Source organism: Lepisma saccharinum, chromosome 13 (genome assembly GCF_977018435.1).
Source record: "Lepisma saccharinum chromosome 13, izLepSacc3.1, whole genome shotgun sequence".
NCBI classification, from domain to species: Eukaryota; Metazoa; Arthropoda; class Insecta; order Zygentoma; family Lepismatidae; genus Lepisma; species Lepisma saccharinum.
Window position 1 is genome coordinate 26,818,844 of NC_139241.1, and position 12,850 is coordinate 26,831,693.

At 38.0% G+C, this 12,850-nt stretch overlaps 1 protein-coding gene across 1 annotated transcript in view; it reads left to right on the forward strand.

The window, feature by feature from the left end:
* Window positions 1–12,850, forward strand: part of eIF2Bdelta (eukaryotic translation initiation factor 2B subunit delta) — a 156,866-nt gene that overhangs the window by 10,292 nt on the left and 133,724 nt on the right. The window contains exons 3-4 of the mRNA XM_083133977.1: window positions 1,867–3,410; window positions 7,273–7,402. Coding sequence (XP_082990103.1) covers window positions 1,867–3,410; window positions 7,273–7,402 — 1,674 coding nt within the window. The remainder of the gene's footprint in view (window positions 1–1,866; window positions 3,411–7,272; window positions 7,403–12,850) is intronic.

Sequence of the window (12,850 nt, forward strand, 5' to 3'; positions counted from 1 at the left end):
TGACAGGCAGGGAGGGCATGCACTTAACATTACAAATCCAATGGCTAATCCAAGGTACTGGCAATACATGTCACTGTGTAATTGAACGCATTTTCAAAAACTTTCCTCGATCTGTTTACCATAGCTTCCTACACCCCAAAAATTGCACGCATTACCACTGGTGCACAAGGCCTTTTGAATGTAGCGCAACCTTGGACGGTTATGGATAGTTGTCGCCACAGTGGAAGGAGTCATATGCACCGTCCTGGCCATGCGACGTTGCTTTGGTGGATTTTTCTGGATACTTTTACTGGTGCCCTCTTATGGGTGCCTTTTGTGGGCAAATATTTGCAATGGTTTTACTATTCGGTCCTACGAGAAATGTACATGGTAAATGTACCCACCATTTTGCCATCATTTGACAGCTTCACACACGGCACTCGGCCACCTGCAAGCTGCGATACACAATTGCAGCGTTAGTGCCATCTCAATCACACAGATGGCAGTGGTGTTGCAAGGTCGTTTGGATGGATATATTCCAAACAGCCTTCTGTATTCAGCATTTTTAAAATATAAATGTTATGAAAATCTGTTTACACATCATGAAAATTTTTCACTGGTACAGAAGAAGTTATACATTCATATACAGCAAGCAAGGAATGAAGAGAACGAGATTGGAAAGCATTACAATACTACAGGGATTTCAAACCAATGTTTCTTAGGTTATCCTTACATAACCGTAGAAGGATCGGTGGTATGAAAGTCTGTTTTTGAAAAAAATAAATTGAATTTCAGAATAAGTTCACATGTATTGGAAATATGCTTCACCACGTCTCTAACATACACCTTTTTATTATCACAATTTATTTTATTCACTTTCTTGAATGTTCACATAACCACCATTATACTGTAAGGAAACAAAAAGAGGCATACTTGTGTGTGTGTGTGTGGTTTATTGCCCCAAAATGTGTTTAGTCTTCTAGCCTCACTGCCAGAAACATGTTCTGATTTTCAGGAAAATCAGGTTATGGTCCTAGAAATAAGGCCAAAACATTGTTTTTTGTGTGTGTGAGAGAACTGCACCTGTATACATCTTAACTATTTTCTTCTTATTTTTTCCTCTTTCAAATCTGGGTAACCAAAGCCCGTTCTGCGACTACAAAAATTGATCATTCCATCGCTTAAATTTATTTTTCTTTTTGGCCTGGGATTTAATAACTTTTGAGGCAAATGGCTCTCTGGCATCTTCAGAACATGTTGTTTCCACTTTAACTGATACTTTTTAATTTCTTCCACCATTGCTTCAACCTTCCATTTGTTTCAAATTTCTTTACTTCTAATCATGTATCACTTTTTTTTTACTTAGAGTGCAAGCTAATCACTGATAATGGTTAAACAACTTGAAATTTTATTTTCCCCTCTGCCTCAGCTCATATTCTTCAGTTGTGCTGAGGCAGACGTCATTGTCAACAACAAAACAAAAAATATTCACTTTCACCCAGAATATCTTCTTGATTGTCATCCAAATTTCAATTTATATCCTCATCACTCTTATTTCACTCTTCATCACAAGTACAAAAAAGTCAGTTCCTAGTTTCAGCTTAACAGTGACGAACTTGCTGATGAACGATCAACGTTTCAACACATTGTGGAAATATGGATATTTGTGCAGTCAAAACTATGTAATGACTGTGTATAGAATATTCACATGGACTTACAAGTAAACATTCAGAATAGGCACTGCATGTGTGGAGAAGCATATGCACTAAAAATAATCAAAGATCAAGGAGTAAAATAAAATTATCAGTATCAAACAGCAGTTGGAAACACTACAGAATAAAATGACAAAATATTGGTGGAGTCAACATGTTAATTATATAATTTCAGGTGGTGCAGAAAGAAGCAGCTGAACCAAGTAAATCGAAGAAGAAGCATAAGAGGAAGAAGAAAAACCAACAGAACCCCGAAGAAGTTGGCAAAGTGAATTCTGAATCAGGTTCTGATGTGCTTGCAGCAACCGAAGGTGCTAGTGTGAAAGCAGCAACCATTGCAGGTAATTTACTTGCAGCAACACAGTGCAAGAAACCATATGGTGATAGAAACACTCGTCCTGTGAAAGGAAACAAGGAATTTCGCAAAGCCCCTGCGAGTGTAGAATGTGAGAGCCTTCCAGTTACAGATACTTTGGAATCCAAGGCTCATGAAGAATCAGCTAATAGCTCAACACTTTCTAAATCCCAGAAGCGGAGGATTCGGAAGAAAAAAAGTCTCAAAGCCGTTGATGTTCCTAGCACAGAAGAGAAGATAACCAATCTAAATGATCTAAACTTGCAAAATGTTAATACCTGTGTCGAGAAGACGTTAAAAGATAGCAACAAAGAAGTGTTAAGTGCTGATTGTGGGACAGTTTCTAATGTGGATGTTCTGGAAACTGTGTTAGCAGAGTTACCATCTTTTCCCAAGGAGTGTCCTAAACAGAACAATATATCGAAGTCTTCAACTATAAATGGTTCTCCTTTATTGTCCCATAGCAGAAATATAAAGAAATGCTCGAGGAACAGTAATGGGACTGGAAAGGAATGCAGTGAAGGTGTAGGAACAGTTAGAGTATCAAATAACTTTGTAATAGATTCTGAATTAGAGAAAGGATCCATTGTGTGTACTTCACCTGTACAGTCTAACCTTGAGTTTGGTCTAGAAAATTTGGAGAGAAAGCTACGTAAAAGTAAGAAAAGGACTGATCCACTTGGCTCACTTGGAAGTCATGCAAGTAAAGCAAATAAAGGTGATGTTCCTGAAAGTCATTTAGACGAAAGAACTGAGCATTTGCTTGCTGGTCACCACTTTGATGATACACGAAGTCCCCTGAAATTTTGTAGCATAGACAAAGATACAGAAAACACAGGCCAAAGTGGTATTGAAATTTCTACTAGCAGTGAAAACAGTTCTGTTTCTAACATAACCTGTACACCTTCCTACGTGCAGTGCAATGACATTCTAGCTGCGTTGAGAGGAAGCAGTCAGGCGTCATCTCTTCCGCCTATTACTAGCGACATAAAATCACTGTTTCCGCTGGGAAACTTGAGTAGACTTGTTCCGGAAGACTTCAAAACTAATTTGTCACAAGAATCTGTATACTTGCAGAAGGATAACACTGTTTCAGCAATGGAACCGGAGAAAACAAAGCCTGGAAGGCCACAGAGTGTTCCTCATGGGAAAAACTCAGGCAAGTCGAGGGAAGAAATTCTGGCTGAAAGAGAAGCCAAGAAAGCAGCCAAGTTAGCTGCCAAGAAGAAGAAGCAGGAAGGCCTTGCCTCGGGAGGTGGAGATGAAAACAAGGAGCAAGCAGATGAAGAAGGAAAAAGCAGGCCCAAGAAGGATTTACCTGCTCAGAAAAGTGATAAGGACAAAGAAGCATTTGCAGAAGAAAGGTGAGTGTTATCATTATGTTAACATTATTCAGAAACAAATAACCATGAAGGGTATTTTATCAATGTCAATCTTTAGTAACATTTTACGTAAATGTCATTCTATTACCATGCTTCATCACATAACCGTCACAGAATTTATGCCATTTGTTTTTATAAAAAAGGGGGGGTGACCATTATGTGAGGTTTTTTTTTTAAATTGAAAATGGTGTCAGTATTACCGCTAATTTAAAATCATATTACTGGGATAACTGTCTTTGTTGCAAGATTAGGATGCACGGAATACTCTCAAACATACATAAAAGTCCGTATCGACGCACATTTCTTTGTAACAGTTCAAATAACATTTTTCTGGTCTGGAAAGAAGAAGTTAACTCATTAGTTATTGTTGATTTGTGTATTATAGTGTAAGTGTTACACTTGAGAAAATTTACTACAGTATTGCCTATAAAATGTAATTGTCTGTGTCCTAAGATCCTGCTTCGCTATCGTTGGTTTCCTTATCTGACTTGCCAATGTAACTAAGTGATGAAGGTTATAAATTAATTTTGTACTGAATAAACCGAGTGCGGCAATTATGTGGTAGTGAGTATTATGTGGTGAAATTCTGTGTAGTTAACTTGAAACTCTCACTACATGGGATATGCTTAAAATTGGCTTCTAAGCTGGTAAAATATGTGTGTTATTTTCTTTATTATTATTTTTAAAAAAATTGCAATCTGTGCCATCTGTCTTGTGAAGTTATTTGGACAACAGACTAACTGATTTGGCTTTGTATCATACTGGAGCATTAAGTAAGATATAATCTAGTGCAGATTGTTTCCTACATTTGACACAAATCAATGTCTTCTCACTCTAAGTGACCAAAAGATTGATTTAATCCTTGCATGTGAATCAAGTGTTAATTGTGTGTTTCTCTCTATATAAAGTGTGTAATACCATACAATGAGAACATCATATTATTTCAGGGTCTCCCCGATGGCATAGTGGCCATCGCCTTGTGACCAAGGGTCCCGGTGGAGGCACATAGTGGTTGAGATCCTACTTTAAACTGTAGATCTAGTCCCAATTTACCTATCTATGCATAAAAGTGGGCTTAAAACAAGATCAAAGCTCATAACTCAAGCTTTTTCATTACTTTCAATGCCAGTGTTCATAATTTAAGTTCATCTTGAAATTTAAGAAAATAATTTTTCACAGAAAGACACTGCAAATAAATAAGCATTATGCTTAAATAACCTAACATCAAAGTTAAATATTGATGTACACCTGTAAGCCAATGATGCAGTATTAAAATTCATTTAAAATAAAGATCTGTTGTTCAGTGCCTCAAGGTTCCTGTCCCACCTCATTGGAAACTATACTGGTTAAAAAAAGTTCTGCATATAACAAAATGTTTATTTTCTGCATCACAGAAGCCACACATGTCAATTCCTCCGACTAGGGCAATGAAAGTACAAAACACAAAAGATAAATAAAGAAAATTGTGAAAGATATAACCAAAGAAACAAAAGAAACAAAGTGGTTTTCCTAACCAAAGTAAGATGCAACAAAATGATCACCAATTACCAAGGTGAGTAAACCTATCAGAAACCCCTCGCCGTCTATTCAGTAACGTGTGTGGCCTCCACGAACACGTAGACATTGTGGAACATGACGGGGCATGCTGAAAACCAGGTTATCCAATGCATGTTGTGGAAGATTGTCCCATTCCTGAATGGCAGCATGTATCAGATCACGTAGGGTTTGTGGTGGGTGAGGGTGGTTTGCAACGGCACGTTTCAGAAAGTTCCAGGCATGTTCGATACAATTCATATCGGGGGAGACTGCTGGCCAGTCCATCCGATGGATTGCATGCCTTCGAAGGAAAAGGTCCACTGAACGGGCACAGTGAGGATGGGCATTATCGTCCACCAACGTGAATCCTGCACCAACACCCTTCGCAAATGCCCTAACGATGGGTCGAAGAAGACTGTCCTCGTATGTCTGTCCAGCTATAGTACCCTGTATGTGAATTAATGGCATCCGACGACCCAACATGATTCCTGCCCAGAACAGTGCCGAACGACCATGTTGCTGGAAGGCCTCACGAAGCTCCTTCTGGAGTTGGGTTGCTGTGGACATAGGACGTCTTGTGCAGCCGTTGTTTTGCATGGTCTTCTTTCTCTGGGCCTATCTGCTATTAAAGGGGTCTCCTGGAATTTCTTCCACACTCTAGAAATGTCACTTTGATTACAGCCTACCCGATGTCAATATTCTGATTCTATCCACTGCCGAAAGCGTGTTTCGTGGCATTTCTAAAATGTGAACTCACACCATGACAACCATTACAACCTTCCTTGAGACATCCAGTGCTTTATACTCCCCCTTCTCAAGAACTGCAAGACAATCGGTGGGTGAATCACGAGGTTAAAACGTGGAACATGCTTCAAAATCTGTCCACAGATACGTACCTGCTCTTTTGTGTGTTGAATTTGACTTCGGTTGATGTGTGCGCTTCAAAGGTATGGTGATTTGTGGAGTCTTTGATGCAGAATATGAAAAACTTGCAATATGCGAAACTTTTTTTTATCAATATATATTGTAGATAATAGCATCAGAGGGCTGATGTTAATGTGCAATAGGTATTGCATTAGACATAGGAATATTCATGTTGAGACATTTGTAGTACAGAATTAGGGTACATGTATGTACCTAAAACAATAGTGTGTTGTCAGACCTTTGCACTAAATTACAGTATATTTGTGCAATTACAGTATATATATGAAATTAGTAAAATTATTGGCGATTTTACCAATACCAATTAATCTGTTTCATCCATAATGTTCATATTGATATTTCTATGTAGTGCTGTGCCTGCAGGCATATAATATTTAACCCTTAAGTGCCTGCTGTGACAGCCCAGTGTAGGCCACACTGCCAGGAGTGTTTCAGCGGGTATTTTTTTTAAAATTCTGCAAGATTTGAAACAAAGTTTTACATCTCGGAAACTATAATGCTACATTTAGAAACTATACCTTTTTTTGTTCAATAAAGATGATGATCAAAAAATAAACAATTTCCATGATCAGTTAGAAGAAAAGACAATTAAAATAATATTTGAACTTTGTTGCTCCACATACGCAACATCAAGATGTGAAGGTTCAAAATGGTGCCTGCGTATTGACTGATATGTGTTCCATTCTTTTGGCAAAGATTGCACACTTCTTGCTCATACTTTTGGGGGGAAAAATCGAATGTAAAATGCATGCTTGTTTTTGGAGATAAATTTAAAAATCTGCAAGATTTTCAATAACATTTTTTACCTCTCAAACTATGAATGCTAAAATTACAAGTTATTCCTCATGTTTTTCAGTGCAGACTATGCTGTAAGCCTATGGTCAAAAAAATGCAATTTACATTTATCAAGTTGAAGAAGATGAAAGTTTTTTTTTTCTAAATTTGAACTTTGTTGGACCCCCACATAGGTATCAACATGATGCGAGAGTTCAAAATAGTACCTGCATATTGCTTGATCTATGTTGCTTTCTTGTGACAAGAATTATGCACTTCTTGCTGATACTTTTGGATTTTTTTAATAAATATAATTTAAATTTCCCCCCTCAAATATAGCCAGAATCAAATTAAACTTTACCAATTACTGATGAGGTACCTCAAGGCTCGTGAGGATCTCAAAATATCTATCTCTGAGCATTATCTCAGTCACAGTGTGATCCAAAAGTGACAAAACACTCTTTGTAACACACAGCCGGTGTTAGCGACCTCACCTGCCAGTGACATATTGGTCACGCTGGCATTTTAAGGATTAATGGCATAGAAATGATACTTTTCATTGCATGTTTATTAAATTACATCTCTTTTCCAGTGTATGGGTAACACCCGAGGAAGCTACCAAGGGGGAGATTGCCCAAGATGAATCGGCAAGCAGCCAACCAGAGGGGAAGGAGGTGCAAAAGAGCAAGGCACAGCTCAAAGCAGAGAGGAGAGCCAAGCAGGTATGCTACAGAGGAAAAACGGCTGTCATTATGCATTTTTCTTTTCCTTAGGCATTTCTTCACTATAACTGTAAATTCGACCTTGTTTGTACTTGTTGTGCAGCAGTCCTCACTTTATAGAAACAAAGTTGAGAGGGCACTTGTTATTGTATTACCTAACCTAGTGTTATGTGCATCATTTTCTGTAACACACATAGTCACGTGGGGTATACCTGTCCCCCAACCCAGCAACTGAACCTGACAGTTTTTAATTACAATTAAAAACAAAACTCTATCGTGCAGCGAAGTCAATGTAATACATGTTGTATTACATCTCAAAGCATTTTAGGAAAATAGCATGAGTGACAGTTTCTTGACAAGGACAGTTCATCTTTTTCAATAGCACACCTGCAAGGTGGCTGCCATTAGTGAGAACTCATTCTCTGAAGCTTAGCATAACTCGGCCCAGAGTTGCCTGAAGATTCCCAGCTGCCCTAATCTGGGTGTTGTTCTTCAACATGGCGATGTCTTTTTGATGCTTTTTGATCACTTCCGATTCATTAGAACGCCGGACCGAGGAAGGGGCTTGGGGCATGACCCCCGAATTTCAATGGGAAAAAAAAACGTAAAAATCTGTAGTTTGCCCCTTCTTGCCTCGCTATTTTGGGGAGAGGTCGCGAACTAGTATTCTTTTCAAAGAATGGACATTTCTCAAGAGAATGAAACATATTTTATGTTCTTGGGTGCCATACAAGTCGAATAATAAGCCAAAATGTGATATTTTTTTTTTTTTTACGAAAAATAGGTCATTTGCATTTTTGGAGGAAAATTGTTACAGCTTGGGCACTATCGGAGCAATCTACTTCGGATAAGTTTTGTTTTTCAGCTAAAACATCAGAGCATGCAACCGTGTACAATTCAGAACTCTGAACCGAGGAAGGGTTTGGGGGGCGCGCCCACCGAATTTCAATTTAACAAAAACATAAAAATCTGGAGTTTGCCCCTCTTCTCCCGCTATTGTGGGGAAGAAGGCGCAAACCTTAGTATTCTCTTCTAGGAATGGATGTTTCCAAAGAGATTGATTGAAACATGTTTCATGTTCCTGGGTGCCATACAAGTTGAATAATGAGCCAAAATGTGAAACTCTGTTCGGAAATGTGGCATTGATATGTTGCGGAGAGGGGGAGAGGTTGGTCATCAATATGAATTTCCCAGGCTTACTCCAGACTTGTGTCAGAGTTCCACCAAAATATAAGAGTATGAAGGTCCAAAAAGCACATTCATTTCATAATCAGCACGATGATACCATATGGTATCATCGGGGCAGTATGACCTTACTCTGATGATACCATATGGTATCATGGGGGGAGTAAAGGTTTAGTTTAGCCTACAAATATTATGTGAAAAATGCATTGAATTATCATTTTTTCTTATCCGTATGGGAGTAGTAAGGGGACTTGTCAACAGATGGAGGGGATAAGAGCGGATGGCGTCGTCCGATAGTAAGGCATTTTGTTGGGCAAACTGAAGGAACATGGGAAAAAATAGGTTCTATTGATACATACTATTTTTGTCGAATATCGCCACCCGACAAAGTATCTCACTACAACATGTGACAGAAATTGCATGGACTGCAACATCCAACAAAAATCGAATGCATAAACAAGAAGAGCTTTAGACTGCAAATATGCTGCTGGAATTTTATTACTCTTCTGGCTCACTTCGCCTTATTTAATGTACCAGTGCTTATAAAGGTTTTCTTTCATCATCCTGAGATATTACTTACTGGTTTCGCACAAGTTAACATACGTTTACAATGACATTGCACTATTCTTAGATATCAAGAAGAATCCAACCAAACGGGATATATATTGAATACTATCACGAAAAAGTGAAACATAAATCTGCATTGGTGAACGTTATATAAATTGGCAAGTGCATTCTCCAAACCTCAAATTTACTGCAACACTAGTATTGCAATGATATTAACGCCACTCTCTGTCCTGTCTGTTTAAACTCATGAGAGATGGTCATTAATCTCTCACTGAGTAAGGTTAATGTCCAATGTTATGAAATAAAATACTAATATTAAATACGTAAATATTTTAATATCATTTACTCGAATCATTCAATCATAAAAACAAATCCCTTTCTTCAAGAATTGACTTTTCTCTGCCAGCCCTGTTAAATTTCCACTTTCCATCTACTGATTTATACGTGGGGTGGTCAGAAAGTAATTTCCGATTAGTAGGGAACCGTAAATGCCAAAACCGTGAAAACTGGTAATTGCTGCGAAGTTACGTTGAGGAATGTGCAGTGATGTTTGGACACATTTTTGGCCTTTCGAAATATCGAAATAATGCGAATTTGGCTTAAAATGCGAATTTTTGCATTTTTAGCGATTTTTTTTAAAGAAATGTCGTAAAACAACGAAACATTCTTGTCTTTTCTAGGCCATGTTTGTGTACATAGAACATGCAAGTTTTCCAACATTTTACTCAAGAGTAAACTATAGTTATACTTATACGTACATGAAATAATTCCGACAGCCACATTAAATCATGTATTTCCAACGATTTTTTAACTTCTATCAAAACCATTTGCATCACAGAGCAAAGTGGCAGGGTTCTAACAGGAGATTGAGTGCGTATCTACCGTCACACGAGAGCCACATCTTCGTATTTGTTGCACGAGGTATGTTTTGAATTACCAAGCTAAGTGCGCACCATCGGAATTTGTCGAGCAAGTAATAATGGAGCTCAGTCATTAGGGCATCTGACTACTATGCGAGAGACCCGGGGTCGATCCCCTGCAGGGGAGAACCGGGATGTTTTCACACCTATTCAAACTGCTCCGGCACCCACCCAGCATCATATGAAGCTGGTACCTTGAGGATACTTTGAGGGATAAAGTAGCCAGGAGCGTGGTGCTGATCACATCCCACCTTCGACCGTGATCAATAAAGTGTGGGACCCTAACTCCACACCCCTATACACCTTCATGGAAAAGTGCAGGGGAGCACTTTACTTTTACTTCCTCAAAAATCTGTTCCAACATATCAAACTGTCACGAAAGTATGTAGACCATGTGACCTACAATTTGAAATAATAGTTTAAAAGCACAATCGAGTATTACGTTTCAGTATATCTGGCAGATAATGTTCTAAAACAAAAACGCGAATTTTGGGAAACGTAACACTAACAAGTTAAAAAGAGATAATGCCAATTTTTGGTGCCATAATGTGTCGATATCTATCACGTGAGATTGATTGATTTTAAATTTTTAGGTGCGTTGCCACTTATGGTCATTATGCACCCTTTAGTATATACGGGGAAAATTCCATTATCTAAAATTCTTACCTTAAAATTAAAAAAGGGGTATGGAAAATAACTTTCCCAAAATAACTTTCAAGATATCAAACTTTCACGAAGAGACGTAAGCCATGTGACTTACAATTTGAAACAGTAGTTTTAAAACACCATGAAGGTATAATTTCAGATATTTGCAAGAAAATGCGCTAAAATGAAAATTTGAATTTTGGGGGAAAAAACACCGTATAGTAAAAAGTAAAAAATAAGAAAATACACCAATTTGAAAAAAAGCAACAAAATATCAAAGGTCTGCCGATTAGGTATAAATAAAACAAGAATATCAGTTGTAATTTATTGCATTAGTAACAGTGAGTCATAACCTAATTTTCAGCATAATCACCACCGTTGTTCTGGCATTTGTCGTAGCATGGCACTAAATTTTGTATGTTCATGTTATATGTGTCTGACAGCAAAGACTGGAACTATCTCTACCGCAGTGTAGCTGTCAAATCCTTGCCCTGCCAGAAACCTCTTTAGTTAAGCAAAGAGATGAAAGTCGGTACATTCAAGGCCAGGGCTGTTCAGTGAGTGGTCCAAGATCTCTCACCTGAAGTGATGCAAAGGGTCCGTGTGTGCTCAGCTGTATGGGGTTGTGCACATTCGATTGGCCTTCCGTGAATTCTCTGCACCATCGTCTGACCATACTATCACTCACGAAGTCCGGTCTGCACACCTCACACGATTGCTGGTGTCTCTCTGCCAAATTCTGAGCGTGCAATGTAGGCTACATCGCAGTCGGTGGGAGACTGTGTGAGAGCCTCAATCTTTAACCTAGAACTGTCCTAAAACTGCTGCATTGCAACTGTACCAGATTACAGCTACATACCACTTCTTCCTGCCTGCATGTGTGTGTGTTGCTCTCCGACCACTAGTGCTGTGTATATACACCATTGGAGCTTTTTTCAGGATGCCCCTCGTATATGAACTTTCAGAAGCTTTTATTATTAGTCTTTTCCTGTGGTTATCTAAATCATGTACCTATACAATGCAATTCTATAAATTCCTTGCGTTAAATTTCTAATACCTACATACCTTTTTCATCAGCATTAATGATATAACTGCATGTTGTCAGTTTCACAGTACTTCACTTGGATATACTGTACTGGAGCAGAAATCCCATCGATAATGTAAGGAAATATGACACTTGATTTTGATCGATTCAATTGTTTCACTTATATGCAAGTATTAAGTTGTTTGCTTTACAGAGAAAAGAGAAGTAGCTTTATGCATTGAAAAATGAGTCCGCACTCATGGTTTTTGCAAGCAGAGGGCTCCAAACCTCAGTGAAAATATTAATATATAATACCGAGAATGTATAAGGAGACTGATAAATTACAAATTGTATTTCTTAATCAATCTCTCTTCACTCTTATCTCATTTAGTCGTAACTTTAAAAATAATTAAGTATTTTGTTTTAAACTTACTGCGTATGACAAAAATTCCGTAATCCTTCCCTAGCTTGTGAATTGTAATAGTTTTCCAAATTCACTATTTTGCAGTTTGAATTCAAATCATAGAGAATAGAGAAATTAAGTCAATTTCATAGAAGATAATATTGGTACTTAACAAAACCATACGTGGATCTGTATGAGTTTATTATTTCCATTTGCAAAAACATCGATTTTGTTTAGTTTGTAATTGTCAGGGAAAAATGTAAATTTTGTCCTGGAAAATCTGGAAAAGTCAGGGAATTTCATTTCTGCTTGTTTGTAGCCACCCTGGTTTCATTTTGTCCTTGTCAAGAAACTGCCACCCATGCTATTTTCCTAAAATGCTTTGAGATGTAATACAACATGTATTAAATTGACTTCGCTGCAGCTTGAGTTGCCGCACCCTGTATCTTTAAGATATGATATACACCATACTGTCCATGGATGCTGAATGCTCTTTCTTTATCTTTCTTGTAACATTAGCTGCAATTTTCTGCTGCACTTTCGAAATGCCATAATATTATAAAGCTATCATAAGTCATATGCTTAGGTACAGTTGTCCCCCAGTGTCTAAATACTAGTGTTGAGCGATATACGAGGGTCGTACCGAAAGTAATGCAAATGTGGTCATAACCTCTTTATTAACTGATGTTGATTGTTCAAAATGC